The sequence below is a fragment of the Coregonus lavaretus genome, assembly GCF_964263955.1.
Source record: "Coregonus lavaretus genome assembly, chromosome: 10".
NCBI classification, from domain to species: domain Eukaryota; kingdom Metazoa; phylum Chordata; class Actinopteri; order Salmoniformes; family Salmonidae; genus Coregonus; species Coregonus lavaretus.
The window spans coordinates 5,276,669-5,296,723 of record NC_139997.1 but is presented as its reverse complement, the minus strand read 5'-3'; the positions used below and the strand labels follow the sequence as shown (position 1 = coordinate 5,296,723).

The window sequence follows — 20,055 nt, the reverse complement described above, 5'->3', positions numbered from 1 at the left end:
TTCAGTTTAATGAAACAATGGGCTGATGCATGATCAGGAGGTAAATTTTACACAATATCACTTATGAAATCTCAAAGTCCAAAATATATTTTATGATTCTCCTAAAAAACCACATACTTTTAGTCTGTAAACATTATATAACCGAAACTGCCTTGAATGGTTACTTTTTAACTTGGGGCTCTATTTACTTAGATCCGCATAACGGAGGTGGAACTGTGTTAGAGCGGTCAAACCCACAAGCGGCTCCCGGCGTTATACCTAAAGTGGACGCTGCCATTGGCTGCACGGATTCTCATTAAGAGAAATCCGATGCAGCCTTGTTTACAAGTTTGGAACACTGGAATGCGAGATGGAATCTACACCTCCATTAGGATGATAGAAATCCTCATAATTTCGTTTAATGATTTTAAATTTGAGCATCTTTATATGTAGCCTAACACTTTCGCATTCTGAACTTCTAAAGGCGAGTAGGACGGTGCGTCTTCGTGACAATGATCAAGAGAAGCTGCTCACCTATTTGACACCGCCACAACATCAGCTATGCGGGGGTGTCAGTTATCGCTTGATCTGATTGAACCTAGGCCTTGATTTATGGTGAATTGGTGGAGTAGCAAAAAAACATCACAACAATAAAACCATAGATTCCTAATTCACATACACTGAAGAAAACAGATGGTTGAATCTGTACCTTTATCTGAATCTAAGTTATTCTGTTCACTGGATACAGACCATAAAGAACATGTTAACTTCAATATGCAATCCCAAAAGAGTAAAACAAATAGACATCTTGGAGCCATATCATGGATAACGAGATTTATTATAGTAATACCAACAAAAATGAAAAGATTTTAGCTGTATAAAATACAACACAAGACACAGCATTTCGTCTGAACCAATATCAACACATTTACAAAAGCTTGAACTGACACGTTCTATGTTACGGTTGGCAAGTCAGTACACATCCCTGGTGTACTGTACGCATTACAGTTCAATTGTAGAATACAGCAAACCAAATGGCGCAACAGTTCAATATTCCCTTACTGGAGGGTACAAGAGCAAATATACACCGAGTGTACAAAACATTAGGAACACCCGCCTAATATTGAGTTGCATCCCCTTTTGCCCTCAGAACACCATCAATTCGTCATCAGGGCGTGGACTCTACAAGGTGTCGAAAGCTTTCCACAGGGATGCTGGCCCATGTCTTAGCCAATGCTTCCTAAAGTTGTGTCAAGTTGGCTGGACGTCCCTTGAGTGGTGGACCATTCTTGATACACACACAGGAAAAACTGTTGGAACGTGAAAAACCCAGCAGCGTTGCAGTTCTTGTCACTCAAACCGGTGCGCCTGGCACCTACTACCATACCCCGTTCAAAGGCACTTTTGGCTTGCCCCATTAAATCTTTTGTCTTGCCCATTCACCTTCTGAATGGCACACAAATAATCCATGTTTTGTCTCAAGCCTTAAATATCCTTCTTTAACCTGTCTCCTCCCCTTCATCTACACTGATTGAAGTGGATTTAACAAGTGACATCAATTAGGGATCATAGCTTTCACCTGGATTCACCTGGTCAGTCTGTCATGGAAACGGCAGGTGTTTCTAATGTTTAGTACTCTCAAGTGTATATCATCTCGTCAAACATTTGTATTTTTAAATCAAAGTCTTCGGTCAACCTGTTGACCAACAGCAGTCTTACAATCAAAATCCAGAATTACCTGAAAGGCCTTGAATTGGCCAGGAGTCACAAGAAAATAAGGTTGAGGAAAAATCTTCAAACACAAGGCCTCAAAAAAGAGCAGACACTCAACTGTCAAAACATTTTGAAAATAGCATAAACATTTCCATAGGACAAAATATAGTGAAACCCCTGTCAACTCCAGGAAGATAGTGCACAGCAACAAGTCCAAGACAAGACATTAAAGAATAACGCCAAAGATCAGCACTGATTTCATAAAAACTCCAAATATAAAAAATATATCTGAACCATTATGGCAGATAGAGGATTCATCTCTTCACACATCTGAAAGCACACTTGTTTACTGACAGCCCAGCTATCTTTGAGTAGAACACAGAGAGTCAGGCTTGCACTCTGCTAAGACCCCAGACTGTCTGTCCTGAGGGTTAGCACTAGTCCCTCAGCCATTTCAAAACTTCACACGTTCAGTCTGGTAACAAAAGGCATGCATCAACCTCTTTTATTGCATCACAAGATAGTCAAACTCTGCCAAAGACCGCCATAGTTTAAATACATCCCAATCAGACTCAAAATCAGTCTGATAGGAATGATTGTTCAAACGCAAATACAGGCTACAGCTATCTAATGCTAACACGAAAGCGGTTTCAGCATCACGGAGCCTACAGGAGAAGGAATTGACAGAAAGCCCTGAAATCCTAAAACAGAAGGAAAAAAACATTGCCTTTGTGTGGCTTATTTGGAATTTGGAGTCAATAGAATGTCAACAGATTTTTATCCCAAACACTGTTATGTTCATCCGAGTCTTTACTTCACAGCTTTCCATCCTCTAGATACGGTCCAAACTTCACAGTACTCTCTCTCATACCGTTTTATATGTGAGAGATTGCTGGGAACCTAGGAAGATCTCTCAACTTAGACTGCTAGGAACCCAGGAAGATCTCTCAGTTCAGACTGCTAGGAACATCTCTCAGCTTAGACTGCTATGAACCTAGGAAGATCTCTCAGCTTAGACTGCTAGGAACATCTCTCAGCTTAGACTGCTAGGAACCTAGGAAGATCTCTCAGCTTAGACTGCTAGGAACCTAGGAAGATCTCTCAGTTCAGACTGCTAGGAACCTAGGAAGATCTCTCAGTTCAGACTGCTAGGAACCTAGGAAGATCTCTCAGCTTAGACTGCTAGGAACCTAGGAAGATCTCTCAGTTCAGACTGCTAGGAACCTAGGAAGATCTCTCAGTTCAGACTGCTAGGAACCTAGGAAGATCTCTCAGTTCAGACTGCTAGGAACCTAGGAAGATCTCTCAGTTCAGACTGCTAGGAACCTAGGAAGATCTCTCAGTTCAGACAGTGATGATTGTGAAAGTGAGGTCTGACCGAGCATAGGTACTAACTGGTTGCTCTTAAAAATACAAGTTGATATGCAAGGCCTGTCTAATATGACATCTAAAGCTCAACTATCAGTCAGCTATTTTCCTTTGATAAAGAACCAAAGCCACAGCAGTCAAGAAGCAAAAGAAAATCCAGTACGATAAACTTTTTCAAAAAAAACACCATCACTGAATTGCACCTGCAAACATCACAAAAAGAGAAAATACATGTATTGTTTGTAAATCAGCTCTCCACTGACAAGGTTCAGTCAGAGAAGTGTCTTCAGCTGAATAATATCAGTACACGCCGCCCTACATAGTGAGACTGATTACATTACAGTCAGTGCTAAAAGGAACCACTGCTGAAGGACAAATGCTCCTAGTCAGTGACCGTGCAGTGCGGTTGAGTGCTTGTGGCTGTGCGTGGGATGGGTGCTTGTTCCGTGCAGGTCTGGTCTTAGTGCCGTCTTTCCAGTCAGCCTGTGGTCAGATACAGCCGTCACATGCAGTCGACCACGTTGCTGGAGCCCTGGCCCACGTCCCTGATCTGGCTGATGTGAGAGGAACAGACAGCCACCCCTGCGCCGGCCCGGCAGTGAGAGACAGACCCCACCAGCTCCCATCTGAGGAACAACACAAGACATACAGTCAGACCAGGTGGTTATGTATTTTGATAAAGTTTCAGTTAACTCACCAGACCTTAAAACTAAAAGACCCTATTTAAGTAGAAAACAGTTGCTCATCTGTGCTAGAGCATTGACCATACCAGACCTGGGTGAAATACTTGGTGTGCTTGTTTAAAACTTGCCTGGTACAACCTCTTCCTCTGACCTGAACAGTAACCCTGCTCTCTCTCCCCGTCTCACCTGTTCATGCGGGGGTCGAAGGCCTCCACAGTGTTAAGATAGATATTCCCGTTGTGACCTCCGACCGCGAACACGCGACCCATGACCGTGGCCACGCCCACTCCGCCCCGGGGCGTGGTCAGCTCAGAGACGTAGTTCCAGCGGCTAAGACGGGGGTCGAACCGCTCCACAGAACTCAGAGGGGAGTTGTCATCAAAACCACCTGACGTGACGGGAAGACAGAAGGGGAGATCAGCGAGACCTCGGCGGAGCCCTGACTAACAAACTATGAATGAGCAATTTCAGAGGGGAAGGCTTGTTGTACACGCCGTGTCCCAAATAAAGTAAGTTGTGTTGTGTGCATACATAACAGCTCAAGCAGTGCAAGACGTGATACGAATAGCATAACCCGGTCAGTGAAGCAGCAGGCGGACTTATCAACAAAGATCTACTCCTCTGTCCACCGAGGTCAATGCCTATGAGTAGCTTCACCTCCTACACAACCACACCAATGCTGACTCATTTAAACTAGGGTCAGCTAAAAGTCAGGCCAGAGCTCTGAAACAGCTTTAGAGGACTCTTCACATTCAGCCAATAACATCACCCCACCCTTATGGATTACTTTTAATCAGTAACCAACTTGACAAAACATTGAACTTTTCTCTTTTCTGTTTCATGTTTACAAGCCAACCCCTTGTGTGTGTGAGTGTGTGGGAAGCATGTGACCCATGTTAAAGAGCAGCCAGTAGGATGGGTGGTAAAACACTGATATGAAATATAAATGTGATGGTTTTACTTACAAGGATTGTGATATGTTGGTTGTCTCACCTAGTTTAAGTTGAATTCACTTACTGTAAGTCTGTCACATCTTCTGAATGATTAACATGTCAATGTAGTGGTGCTGTGCTGTGCTCTTACCCACAACATAGAGGCACCCGTTGAGCTCACTGACTCCGTTCCCTGCTCGTCTCTGGCCCATCTCCCTGACCTCCGTCCACTTGTTGAGGTGGGGGTCAAACCTCTCCACGCTGGACAGAGAGGCCACTCCGTCGTTACCCCCGACAGCGTACACATGATTCTGATTGGGACAGGAGAGGACAAAGGTTAACAAGTGATTCTCAGTGCTTGAAGTGGACTGAATTAGGTGCTCATTTTGGGTGTCGGAACTTACATTTACATTTTAGAACTTCACAATATTTTAAAGCCGACATAAAGAGGCTCAGAAATTCAAGTACTTCAAATCACACAAACAGCACAGGGAATAAAATCTCTTTCCTCAAATGGTATAAAATGGTTATAAAATAATTGTACGCGAGGAGCGTAATGTCACCTGTTGAGTGTTTAAATGTGATATTTAAAAAAAACACCTGGGTCGTGTTCACTAGGCACAAAACAGAATAAAACAGGCCGAAATTGAGTGAAACGGGGGAGGTACTATCTGAACTTATCCAATAAGAAATGCCTGTTTTCCGTTGCACAAGGGTTTTCTTTATTGTTCCCTAATGGACACGACCCTGGTTTCTACAGTGTCTTCAGAAATAATCCATACCCTGTGACTTATTCTACATTTTGTTGTGTTACAGCCTGAATTCAAAATTGATTAAATATATATATTTTTTTAAATCTCAGTCATCTACACACAATACCCCATAATGACAAAGTGAAAAGATGTTACAGAAATATTTAAATTTACATAAGTTTTCACACCCCTGAGTCAATACATGTTAGAATTACCTTTGGCAGCGATTAGAGAGTACAGTGTCTTTCTGGGTAAATCTCTTAAGAGCTTTGCACACCTGGATTGTAACATTTTTGTACAATTGTTTTACTCTTCAAGCTCTGTCAATTTGGTTGTTGATCATTGCTAGACATCCATTTTCAAGTCTAGCCATAGACTTTCAAGCCGATTTAAGTCAAAACTGTAACTAAGCCACTCAGGAACATTCAATGTCGTCTTGTTAAGCAACTCCATTTTGGTAAGCAACTCCAGTGTAGATTTGTCCCTGTGTTTTAGGTTAATTTTGTCTCCCAGTGTCTGTTGGAAAGCAGACTGAACCAGGTTTTCAAATAGGATTTTGCCTGTGCTTTGTTCTATTCTGTTTTTTTTTATCCTAAAAAACTCCCTATTCCTTGCCGATGACAAGCATACCCATAACATGATGCAGCCACCACCATGCTTGAAAATATGAAGAGTGGTACTCAGTGATGTGTTGTGCTGGATTTGCCCCAAACATAAGGCTTTGTATTCAGGACATAAAGTTAATTTCTTTGCCACATTTTTTGCAGTTTTACTTTAGTGCCTTTTTGCTAACAGGATGCATGTTTTGGAATATTTGTATTCTGTACAGGATTCCTTCTTTTCACTCTGTCATTTAGGTTAGTATTGTGGAGTAACTACAATGTTGTTGATCCATCCTCAGTTTTCTCCTTTCACAGCCATTAAACTCTTTTAAAGTCACCATTGGCCGCGACCGGGAGACCCATGGGGCGGCGCACAATTGGCCCAGCGTTGTCCAGGATAGGGGAGGGAATGGCCGGCAGGGATGTAGCTCAGGTGGTAGAGCACAGCGTTTGCAACGCCAGGGTTGTGGGTTCGATTCCCATGGGGAGCCAGTATAAAAATAAATAAAAATAAATAAAAAATGATGTATGCACTCACTAACTGTAAGTCACTCTGGATAAGAGCGTCTGCTAAATGACTAAAATGTAAATGTAAAAAAATTGGCACCATGCTCAAAGGGATATTCAATGTCTGCTTTTTTTTTTTTTACCCATCTACCAATAGGTGCTCTTCTTTGTGAGGCGTTGGAAAACCTCCCTGGTCTTTGCGGTGTAATCTGTGTTTGAAATTCACAGCTCAACTGAGCGACCTTAAAAATGTAATTGTATGTGTGGGGAAGTCATTCAAAATGAATGTTAAACACTATTATTGCACACAGAGTGAGTCCATGCAACTTATTATGAGACTTGTTAAGCAAATGTTTACTCCTGAACTTATTTAGGCTTGCCATAACAAAGGGGTTGAATACTTATTGACTCAAGACATTTCAACTTTTAATTAAATTTGTAAAAATGTCTAAAAACATAATTCCCCTTTGACATTATGGGGGTATTGTGTGTAGGCAAGTGAAACAAAATCTCAAATTCAGGCTGTAAAACAACAAAATGTGGAAAAAGTAAAAGGGGTGTGAATACTTTCTGAAGGCACTATATAATACTGCATGTTCAGTGCAGCCATGTATCTATGCTGTTCTCACCCCTAAAGCCACAGAGCCCACCCCTCCCCTGGGTGTGTTCATGGGCGCCACGGCAGTCCAGCGGTCGCTCTCGATGTCGTATCTCTCCACGTCGTTGAAGCATGAGTTGTCATCTAGACCCCCGATGGCGTAGACAGGACCTCCCAGAGCCGCCAGAGCTATGCCCCTCCTACACACATACAAGACAGCATTGACAGTTGGGCAGTATATCAGAGTGAGTATGAGTATAATTAGGGATCTCTATGATCGGCTGTAAAAAAAAAAAAAAAAAAAAAAAAAATACATTTCTAAAACAATATCTCTGTAACTCATATTAGAGACTTGTCTTTTTTCAGACATGACATACCTCTTTGTGTTCATGGAAGCCTTCATCATCCATTTGTTAGTGAGAGGATCAAACATCTCCATGTTGCCCAGGTGTTCACTACCATCATGGCCCCCTACTGCATACACTTTACCTGAGGAGAGAGGACCAGAGCAAGGTCAGGACTACTAGACCACAGACAACTCACAACCTGACATATAGTAAAATATGGTCAACGCAACTCCACAACTTTGCAGGGGCAGAGGAGGCTGGTGGGAGGAGCTATAGGAGGACGGGCTCACTGTAATGGTCCTCTGTAGCTCAGCTGGTAGAGCACGGCGCTTGTAACGCCATGGTAGTGGGTTCGATCCCCGGGACCACCCATACACAAAAAAAATGTATGCACGCATGACTGTAAGTCGCTTTGGATAAAAGCGTCAGCTAAATGGCATATTATTATATTATTATAATGGCTGGAACGGAATTAATGGAACGGAGTCAAACACGTCAAATATATGGAAACCACTTGTTTCACTGTTCCATTAATACCAGTCCAGCCATTACTATAGCTCCTCCCACCAGCCTCCTCTGGTGCAGGGGAAACAATCCCGACTATGGAATCCTCTACGACTGGTCAACGAGTATATCTGGAATAACACAAATCACACTTCCCTGAAACAGTGTCTAAAAAGCTTCTAGAGTGGAATGAAACCAAATAAGTGCTCTATAGATGCTTTTGTCCTGATTTATTTATAGCCTGACGTTGGTTTAGCCTATTTCAAATGGGCTTTTCAGAGTGGAAGCAGTGTTTCCCCTAGAATGTTTTTCAGCAGCGGTGGCAAAGTTAGCATGGTGGGGATAGTGAAAATTGTAATGCTAATTTCCTTAATTTCTACAAATTTTTTCCATGGGCCAGAGAGAACATGTTACAGTTTTAATTCTACACATTTTGTCATGGGGCTGAGAGAGAAAAGCCCCAGTTTTAAAGCCAATTTCCTGCAATTCTACACATTTTGCCATGGGGCGGTGAGAAAATGTGCAGTTTAAAATAACTGTCCAGTGAAAATCTCACTTTTAAAAGTTAATATTCTGTTAACTCGTACCCAAATAATGTTGTTGACTCATCCTATACTTGTATGTGGCCAAAGCATAAATTGGAGAAAGAAAACACTTTAAAAAAAACACCTCAAAAGTTGTATCTCAAAAATGCTTGCTATTTCTTCATAGAGTATGATGTCATATTCCTGAGGAGGATGAGCTGGCCAATCAGCAGTCTACTCGTATGCATATTTTTTATGACCGGTATACGCCCACACCATTCTGTTGTTGGGAGTACGCCCACACCATTCCAACACAGAAAAGCTGCTTTTTAACATACTTAATTACAATTTTTTGGAAGGAAAACAATTTCACTCATATTGTAAGTAATTATAGGTCATATTTCATAGGAATCTGGAAACATTGGACAATTACTTTAAAGCAAATTTCCTTCAATTCTACACATTTTGACATTAATTTTGGGATTTTTTTTTTATTCTCCCTGACTGTCTAGTTATTATTCTGGTTAGTTCTCAAAGATGACCTTATTAAAAAATATATAGGTCCATTATCTTTTCTACATACTTTATATCTGGTTTTAGTCATTTAAGTTTACACTGAAAACGTTTTACCATCCTGGGAGAAAAAAAATCTCTATCATATTTTTTTGAGTGGCGGCCACGATTTATGAATGAATATAGCGGAAACACTGCTGGAAGCCAGCAGAATTAATAATGGCAAATAAATCTGGCTGCACAGCCGATTGGCAAACATATTGTAAATTAAGAAATCATGTGACTAAACTGAACAAAAAGAAGAAGAAACTGTACTATGAAACAAATAAATTATATAAAGAATGATAGTAAAAAGCTTTGGAGCACCTTACATTAAATTTTAGGCAAAAAGCGAACTCGGCTCCATCATTCATTGAATCGGATGGCTCATTCATCACAAAACCCACTGATATTGCCAACTACTTTAATGATTTTTTAAATTGGCAAGATTAGCAAACTTAGGCATGACATGCCAACAACTTCTGAACCTACACATCCAAGTATATCTGACCAAATTATGCAACACAAGCATTGTAATTTTGACTTCCGTAAAATGAGTGTGGAAGAGGTGAAAATGTTTTTGTTGTCTATCAATAATGACAAGCCCCCGGGGTCTGACAACTTGGATGGAAAATGACTGAGGATGATAGCGGACAATATTGCCACTCCTATTTGCCACATCTTCAATCTAAGCCTACAGGAAAGTGTGTACCCTCAGGCCTGGAGGAAAGCAAAAATCATTCCGCTACCCAAAAATAGCAAAGCACCCTTTATTGGCTCAAACAGCCGACCAATCAGCCTGTTACCAACCCTTAGTAAACTTTTGGAAAAAATGGTGTTTGACCAGATACAATGCTATTTCACAGTTAAAAAAATTACAAACAGATTTTCTGCATGCTTATAGGGAAGGGCATTCAACATGTACGGCACTTACACAAATGACTGATGATTGACTGAGAGAAATTGATAATAAAAACATTGTGGGGGCTGTTTTGTTAGACTTCAGTGCAGCTTTTGACATTATCGATCATAATCTGCTGCTGGAAAAACGTATGTTTTATGGCTTTACATCCCCTGCTATATTGTGGATCGAGAGTTACCCGTCTAACAGAACACAGAGGGTATTCTTTAATGGAAGCCTCTCCAACATAATCCAGGTAGAGTCGGGCATTTCCCAGGGCAGCTGTCTAGGCCCCTTACTTTTTTCAATCTTTACTAATGACACTGCCACTGGCACGGAGTAAAGACTGTGTGTATGTATGCTGATGGCTCAACACTATACACATCAGCTATCACGGCAAGTGAAATCACTGTAACACTTAACAAAGAGCTGCAGTCAGTTGCATAATGGGTGGCAAGAAATAAGTTAGTCATAAATATTTCTAAAACTAAAAGCATTGTATTTGGGACAAATCATTCACTAAACCTCAACAAAATCTTGTAATGAATCATGTAGAAATTGAGCAAGTTGAGGAGAGTAACCCTGGATTGTAAACGGTCATGGTCAAAACATGTTGATGCAATAATAGCTAAGATGGGGAGAGGTCTGTCCATAATAAAGCACTGCGCTGCCTTCTTAACAACACTATCAACGAGGCAGGTCCTACAGGCCCTAGTTTTGTCACACCTGGCCTACTGTTCAGTCACATGGTCAGGTGCCACAAAGAGGGACTTAGGAAAATTACAACTGGCCCAGAACAGGGCAGCACGGCTGGCCCTTAAATGTACACGGAGAGCTAACATGAATAATATGCATGTCAATCTCTCCTGGCTCAAAGTGGAGGATTGACTTCATCACTACTTGTATTTGTGAGAAGTATTGACATGTTGAATACACCGAACAGTCTGTTTAAACTACTAGCGCACAGCTCGAACACCCATGCATACCCCACAAGACATGCCACCAGAGATCTCTTCACAGTCACCAAGACCAGAACAGACTATGGGAGGCGCACAGTACTACATAGAGCCATGACTACATGGAACTCTATTCCACATCAAGTAACTCATGCCAGCAGTAAAGTCAGATTTAAAGATCAGATAAAAATACGCCTTATGGAACAGCGGGACTGTGAAGAGACGCATATATGTACACACACATTATAATATACGCACTATACACACATACTAGGGCTGTCCCCGACCCAAAACAAATCTTGGGTCGTCCTAGTCGTCTGTTCCAATCGATTGGTCTACATTTTAAAACGTGTATTTTTCCATATATAGACACACCCTATGTTTGAATAAAATCAACTATATGTAGGCTACTGAGCTTGTCTGATGCTTTAAGCACTGCGATTAAAAATGAAGAGACACACAAATTACTAAAGAGGGAGCCAGAGATCAATATAGCCTTACAGATCAATATAGCCTATCCAGAAGAAGAAAAACCTGTTCCCGACCCTCCTCCTCCTCCTCCTCACGCTGCCCGCTGCTGCTGTCCTTCGCAGCCGTTACGCTCCTGAAGTTACCAGTAATGGTCTACACCAGCGGTCGGCAACCTTTTCCATTTGGAGTGGCAAGTTATCGTACCATTTCTACTGATCTGCCAGTTATGATTTTCATATGCACATTTTCCCTGAACAGTTTCATTTCATTTATAATAAAAGTCTTCATATCTCAAAATCAATGTCAGGTGGTTCATAAAAATTATATCTAAATGAAAATGATACAAATCTAAAAGTAACTTATATTGCCATTATGTAAAAATAGCCAACATAGAGCCAACAAATAAAAACATTGCAGGTAGAAAATATCCTGCTAAAAATAAATATCCTATAAATCACATTGGCTACACATGGCCTGTCTGCATGGAACTTGAAACATTGTATCAACTATTGACTTGGTCTGGCCCAGTGCTAGCAAACTTGCAACATTGTATAAAACATTCTCAGCATTTCCTCCTTCAGTGAACTCCAGACAGACACAGCTGTAGGCTATTTGCACAAGGGATAAGAAGTAATCAGGTAGGCCTATTTTATGATGTTTTCAAAGGATCAGAGCATGACATTTTTTCCCCCCTTTCATGCTAAGTGGTTATCGAAATGGAGAGAGCTGGAAAGATTTTTCAAATAGGCTACTTTGAGGAACTATTGTAATTATCAATGGATGTAAAAACAGACTTGGTTTACTTGTTGTTGGAGGCGAAAGAAAAATTTACTTTTGAGAAGCTCCACAGTGATGGTGAGTTAAGACAATCAGAAATAGTATCAGATCCCCAAATGGGCACATTTATAAGCCTACATTTGAGCACAGGCCAGGTAGCCTAGGCCTACGTCTATGCGTAATCAAGTGCATGTGCTTAATCAAGACTGACAGGAGCGCGCCAAACAAAAGACAATTAATAAAATTGACAATTCGTAAAATGGAATGAAATAAACCAAAACTTTTTCCTCACAAGTGTAGCCTAGGTTGAGCTCTGCAAACAACATGTCCACTCCGACAATGAGAACGGTAAGACTGTACTAATAATATATTGAATGTATTAACAGAAATTACGGTAACCAAACAAACATTGTAGATTAGAAGTTATGGGAATTAAGGGTAAATGTACTACTGGTGATACTGTTGTGTGGCCTCCACAATGGATTGATCCACTCAGACAGGCCTGAATCAGACAGGTCTCTCAGACAGGCCTGAATCAGACAGGTCTCTCAGACAGGCGTGAATCAGACAGGTCTCTCAGACAGGTGTGAATCAGACAGGCGTGAATCAGATAAGTGTCTCAGACAGGCGTGAATCAGACAGGCGTCTCTAAATGTTTTGCTACTGCTCGACAAAAAAAAAAATCTCAGTCGACCAACAGCCAATCAACCAAACAATGGACTAAACGGGGTCAGCCCAAACATGTACATTTTGTGGACTTTGTGTTATAGATATGTGGTAGTAGAGTAGTGGCCTGAGGGCACACAATGTGCTGTGAAAGGTATTGTCATGTTTTTAAAAATGTATAATTACCTTAATTTTGTTGGGCCCCAGGAAGAGTACTATAGCTGCTGCCTTGCCAGGAACTAATGGAGATCCATAATAAACCCCCAGGAAGAGTAGCTGCTGCCTCAGCAGGAACTAATGGAGATCCATAATAAACCCCAGGAAGAGTAGCTGCTGCCTTGGCAGGAACTAATGGAGATCCATAATAAACCCCAGGAAGAGTAGCTGCTGCCTCAGCAGGAACTAATGGAGATCCATAATAAACCCCAGGAAGAGTAGCTGCTGCCTTGGCAGGAACTAATGGAGATCCATAATAAACCCCAGGAAGAGTAGCTGCTGCCTCAGCAGGAACTAATGGAGATCCATAATAAACCCCAGGAAGAGTAGCTGCTGCCTCAGCAGGAACTAATGGAGATCCATAATAAACCCCAGGAAGAGTAGCTGCTGCCTTGGCAGGAACTAATGGAGATCCATAATAAACCCCAGGAAGAGTAGCTGCTGCCTTGGCAGGAACTAATGGGGATCCATAATAAACCCCAGGAAGAGTAGCTGCTGCCTTGGCAGGAACTAATGGAGATCCATAATAAACCCCAGGAAGAGTAGCTGCTGCCTTGGCAGGAACTAATGGAGATCCATAATAAACCCCAGGAAGAGTAGCTGCTGCCTTGGCAGGAACTAATGGGGATCCATAATAAACCCCAGGAAGAGTAGCTGCTGCCTTGGCAGGAACTAATGGGGATCCATAATAAACCCCAGGAAGAGTAGCTGCTGCCTTGACAGGAACTAATGGAGATCCATAATAAACCCCAGGAAGAGTAGCTGCTGCCTTGGCAGGAACTAATGGGGATCCATAATAAACCCCCAGGAAGAGTAGCTGCTGCCTTGGCAGGAACTAATGGAGATCCATAATAAACCCCCAGGAAGAGTAGCTGCTGCCTTGGCAGGAACTAATGGAGATCCATAATAAACCCCAGGAAGAGTAGCTGCTGCCTTGGCAGGAACTAATGGAGATCCATAATAAACCCCAGGAAGAGTAGCTGCTGCCTTGGCAGGAACTAATGGAGATCCATAATAAACCCCCAGGAAGAGTAGCTGCTGCCTTGGCAGGAACTAATGGAGATCCATAATAAACCCCAGGAAGAGTAGCTGCTGCCTTGGCAGGAACTAATGGGGATCCATAATAAACCCCAGGAAGAGTAGCTGCTGCCTTGGCAGGAACTAATGGGGATCCATAATAAACCCCCAGGAAGAGTAGCTGCTGCCTTGGCAGGAACTAATGGGGATCCATAATAAACCCCCAGGAAGAGTAGCTGCTGCCTTGGCAGGAACTAATGGAGATCCATAATAAATACCAATACAAATTATCTCAGTCTCTGTGCTCTGACCATCCCTGAGAGATTCCATACACCACTCCTAACCATACACCACTCCTAACCATACACCACTCCTAACCATACACCACTCCAACAAAACAAATAAAGACCTTTCTGCGAAAACACAGACCCTGGCCGTGACCCCACTCTCCAACGGTATCTCAGGGGGAGTTAATACACATTTCCAATTCACATATGCATATAATACACACTTGTACATGTGTGAAATAGGACAAATACAAGTGTTATGATTTGGGAGCAAGGTTAGTGTTTGGACATAGACAAACACACTATCCAGGATACGCTTCCACACTCCATTCCCCCAGGGGGCAGCAGAAACCTTGTCCAGGTGTTGAGTCTGGTTGATAAGCACATCAGGTGCTGCCAATCAGGGTGATCGACAGTCAGTGTCCCAGCTTGCAAGCCGTGAGGCTGTTGGTTGGTTTGGTGGAACAAATAATAAATCCGCTTGGACTGGTCAACCAAGAGGTCGTCAAGAGAGACAGCTGGCCCTGGACCAAGGTAAGATTGCTGTCTCCCTGGGCACACTGATTTGTCACATAAATGCACACATCCATTCAGTTACAGACCATGTAACTAGGCCTAGGACCCCTAGACACATCCATTCAGGTTACAGACCGTGTAACTAACGAGTACAACAATATCCGTAAGCTAGTTATTGGGTTCGTAACATAAACACCTAATTAATATTACTATGATGGCGGCTGCTCTCCCAACACACATCTATTCTCCATCCCTAATCTGCAAAGCATTTAGTGAGTACAGGGGGAAAAACAGCACATAAAAAAACAGTTTTGGTCTCTCTCGTCCTCCACCTCTCACCTCCTACAGAGATGACTCCGACATGTCGTCTCCTACTGTTCATCTCAGGTCCAAAGAACCAGCTGTTCTTGCTGATGGAGTAACACTCGATGCTGCGGAACGGGTCACCAGAACCTCCCCGCCCACCCACACAGAACAACACACCTGATGACGAGGCAGAGGTCAGGGGTTAGAAGTTATGAGTTCAGAGCACATGAATGTACACCCTGAGGAATCAATTAACGATTTAGGGTTTAGTTATGTCAGGCTCGTAATATAGAAATGAAGAAGATGATGATTTGCAGGAATGCCAACATTTCCTTTATCATTGTTCTGCAATGTACTCAACACTATCACATAGCCGATTGATTATTAGTTGGACAAGCTGCCAGTCCATTACCTGCAGTCTGTTTCCTAGGTGTTGTTCTGACAGAATACTCAAAGTCGGGGACAACCTTGTTGCTAAGGTGCAGGTGATAGTTCCTGGCCTCATCCAGCAGATCTCTGCAGCTCAGGTTCCCTTTGATCACCTCCTCTTTGGCCACCGTGGCCGTCAGGAAGTCTACTGGGAGCAGGGGGAGCCGCACCTACAGGAGGTATGGATACACAGCACAATCAACACAGTCAACACACACACAACACAGTCAACACACACAACATACACAATCAACACAGTCAACATACACAACAGTCAACACACACAACATACACAGTCAACACAGTCAACACAGTCAACATACACAATCAACACAGTCAACGTACACAATCAACACAGTCAACGTACATAATCAACACAGTCAACATACACAACACAGTCAACATACACAATCAACACAGTCAACATACACAATCAACACAGTCAACACACACAATCAACACAGTCAACATACAGTGAGGGAAAAAAGTATTGGATCCCCTGCTGATTTTGTACGTTTGCCCACTGAAAGATGATCAGTCTATCCATTTTAATGGTAGGTTTATTTGAACAGTGAGAGACAGAATAACAACAACAAAATCCAGAAAAACGCATGTAAAAAAAATTATAAATTGATTTGCATTTTAATGAGGGAAATAAGTATTTGACCCCTCTGCAAAACATGACTTAGTACTTGGTGGCAAAAACCTTGTTGGCAATCACAGAGGTCAGACGTTTCTTGTAGTTGGCCACCAGGTTTGCACACATCTCAGGAGGGATTTTGTTCCACTCCTCTTTGCAGATCTTCTCCAAGTCATTAAGGTTTCGAGCCTGACGTTTGGCAACTCAAACCTTCAGCTCCCTCCACAGATTTCCTATGGGATTAAGGTCTGGAGACTGGCTAGGCCACTCCAGGACCTTAATGTGCCTCTTCTTGATCCACTCCTTTGTTGCCTTGGCCGTGTGTTTTGGGTCATTGTCATGCTGGAATACCCTTCCACGACCCATTTTCAATGCCCTGGCTGAGGGAAGGATGCGGTGAAGTTGTCCTGTCCCCTTAGCAGAAAAGCATAATGTTTCCACCTCCATGTTTGACTGTGGGGATGGTGTTCTTGGGGTCATAGGCAGCATTCCTCCTCCTCCAAACACGGCGAGTTGAATTGATGAGCTCCATTTTGGTCTGATCTGACCACAACACTTTCACCCAGTTCTCCTCTGAATCATTCAGATGTTCATTGGCAAACTTCAGACGGGCATGTATATGTGCTTTCTTGAGCAGGGGGACATTGCGGGCGCTGCAGGATTTCAGTCCTTCACGGCGTAGTGTGTTACCAATTGTTTTCTTGGTGACTATGGTCCCAGCTGCCTTGAGATCATTGACAAGATCCTCCCGTGTAGTTCTGGGCTGATTCCTCACCGTTCTCATGATCATTGCAACTCCACGAGGTGAGATCTTGCATGGAGCCCCAGGCCGAGGGAGATTGACAGTTCTTTTGTATTTCTTCCATTTTCGAATAATCGCACCAACTGTTGTCACCTTCTCACCAAGCTGCTTGGCGATGGTCTTGTAGCCCATTCCAGCCTTGTGTAGGTCTACAATCTTGTCCCTGACATCCTTGGAGAGCTCTTTGGTCTTGGCCATGGTGGAGAGTTTGGAATCTGATTGATTGATTGCTTCTGTGGACAGGTGTCTTTTATACAGGTAACAAGCTGAGATTAGGAGCACTCCCTTTAAGAGTGTGCTCCTAATCTCAGCTCGTTACCTGTATAAAAAGACACCTGGGAGCCAGAAATCTTTTTGATTGAGAGGGGGTCAAATACTTATTTCCCTCATTAAAATGCAAACCAATTTATAACATTTTTGACATGCTTTTTTCTGGATTTTTTTGTTGTTATTCTGTCTCTCACTGTTCAAATAAACCTACCATTAAAATGATAAAACTGATCATTTTTTTGTAATTTGGCAAACGTACAAAATCAGCAGGGGATCAAATACTTTTTTCCCTCACTGTACACAACACAGTCAACATACACATTTTACATTTTTACATTTAATCATTTTAGCAGACGCTCTTATCCAGAGCGACTTACAGGAGCAATTAGGGTTAAGTGCCTTGCTCAAGGGCACATCGACAGATTTGTCACCTAGTCGGCTCGGGGATTAGAACCAGCGACCTTTCGGTTACTGGCACAACGCTCTTAACCACTAAGCCACCCCCCACATACACAACACACAGTCAACATACACAACACACAGACAACATACACAACACAGTCAACATACAACAGACAGTCAACACACACAACACACAGTCAACACATAACAATCAACAGTCAACATAAACATCTCAGTCAATATACAGTCAACACACACAATCCAGTCAACATACACAACACACAGTCAACACAGAGTCAACATAGACAACACAGTCAACAAAGTCAATATAAACATCTCAGTCAACATACACAGTCAACACACACAACACACAGGGGGACATAAACATTAACACAGAAGCATCTGTCCTGCATCACAGAGTCAAACACTACAACCATCACAGAGTCAAACACTACAACCATCACAGAGTCAAACACTACAACCATCACAGAGTCAAACACTACAACCATCACAGAGTCAAACACTACAACCATCACAGAGTCAAACACTACAACCATCACAGAGTCAAACACTACAACCATCACAGAGTCAAACACTACAACCATCACAGAGTCAAACACTACAACCATCAGAGTCAAACACTACAACCATCAGAGTCAAACACTACAACCATCAGAGTCAAACACTACAACCATCACAGAGTCAAACACTACAACCATCAGAGTCAAACACTACAACCATCAGAGTCAAACACTACAACCATCAGAGTCAAACACTACAACCATCAGAGTCAAACACTACAACCATCAGAGTCAAACACTACAACCATCAGAGTCAAACACTACAACCATCACAGAGTCAAACACTACAACCATCACAGAGTCAAACACTACAACCATCACAGAGTCAAACACTACAACCATCAGAGTCAAACACTACAACCATCAGAGTCAAACACTACAACCATCAGAGTCAAACACTACAACCATCAGAGTCAAACACTACAACCATCAGAGTCAAACACTACAACCATCACAGAGTCAAACACTACAACCATCACAGAGTCAAACACTACAACCATCACAGAGTCAAACACTACAACCATCACAGAGTCAAACACTACAACCATCACAGAGTCAAACACTACAACCATCACAGAGTCAAACACTACAACCATCACAGAGTCAAACACTACAACCATCACAGAGTCAAACACTACAACCATCAGTCAAACACTACAACCATCAGAGTCAAACACTACAACCATCACAGAGTCAAACACTACAACCATCACAGAGTCAAACACTACAACCATCACAAAGTCAAACACTACAACCATCACAGAGTCAAACACTACAACCATCAGAGTCAAACACTACAACCATCACAGAGTCAAACACTACAACCATCACAGAGTCAAACACTACAACCATCACAGAGTCAAACACTACAACCATCACAGAGTCAAACACTACAACCATCACAGAGTCAAACGCTACAACCATCACAGAGTCAACACTACAACCATCACAGAGTCAAACACTACAACCATCAGAGTCAAACACTACAACCATCAGAGTCAAACACTACAACCATCAGAGTCAAACACTACAACCATCACAGAGTCAAACACTACAACCATCAGAGTCAAACACTACAACCATCAGAGTCAAACACTACAACATCACAGAGTGAAACACTACAACCATCAGAGTCAAACACTACAACCATCAGAGTCAAACACTACAACCATCAGAGTCAAACACTACAACCATCAGAGTCAAACACTACAAACATCAGAGTCAAACACTACAACCATCACAGAGTCAAACACTACAACCATCAGAGTCAAACACTACAACCATCAGAGTCAAACACTACAACCATCAGAGTCAAACACTACAACCATCACAGAGTCAAACACTACAACAATCACAGAGTCAAACACTACAACCATCACAGAGTCAAACACTACAACCATCACAGAGTCAAACACTACAACCATCACAGAGTCAAACACTACAACCATCACAGTCAAACACTACAACCATCACAGAGTCAAACACTACAACCATCACAGAGTGAAACACTACAACCATCAGAGTCAAACACTACAACCATCAGAGTCAAACACTACAACCATCAGAGTCAAACACTACAACCATCACAGAGTCAAACACTACAACCATCACAGAGTCAAACACTACAACCATCACAGAGTCAACACTACAACCATCACAGAGTCAAACACTACAACCATCAGAGTCAAACACTACAACCATCAGAGTCAAACACTACAACCATCAGAGTCAAACACTACAACCATCAGAGTCAAACA

The 20,055-nt window shown here is 42.3% G+C and overlaps 1 protein-coding gene across 1 annotated transcript in view; it reads right to left on the bottom strand.

The window, feature by feature from the left end:
* Positions 1-799: 799 nt before the first annotated feature.
* Positions 800-20,055, bottom strand: part of LOC311136092 (kelch-like protein 8) — a 36,840-nt gene continuing 17,584 nt past the window's right edge. The window contains exons 4-10 of the mRNA XM_084170175.1: positions 15,587-15,773; positions 15,208-15,351; positions 7,512-7,623; positions 7,166-7,334; positions 4,827-4,986; positions 3,930-4,131; positions 800-3,686 (exon numbers count right to left, since the gene is read on the bottom strand). Of these exons, the coding sequence (XP_084026301.1) occupies positions 3,563-3,686; positions 3,930-4,131; positions 4,827-4,986; positions 7,166-7,334; positions 7,512-7,623; positions 15,208-15,351; positions 15,587-15,773 (1,098 nt within the window). The 3' untranslated portion in view covers positions 800-3,562. The remainder of the gene's footprint in view (positions 3,687-3,929; positions 4,132-4,826; positions 4,987-7,165; positions 7,335-7,511; positions 7,624-15,207; positions 15,352-15,586; positions 15,774-20,055) is intronic.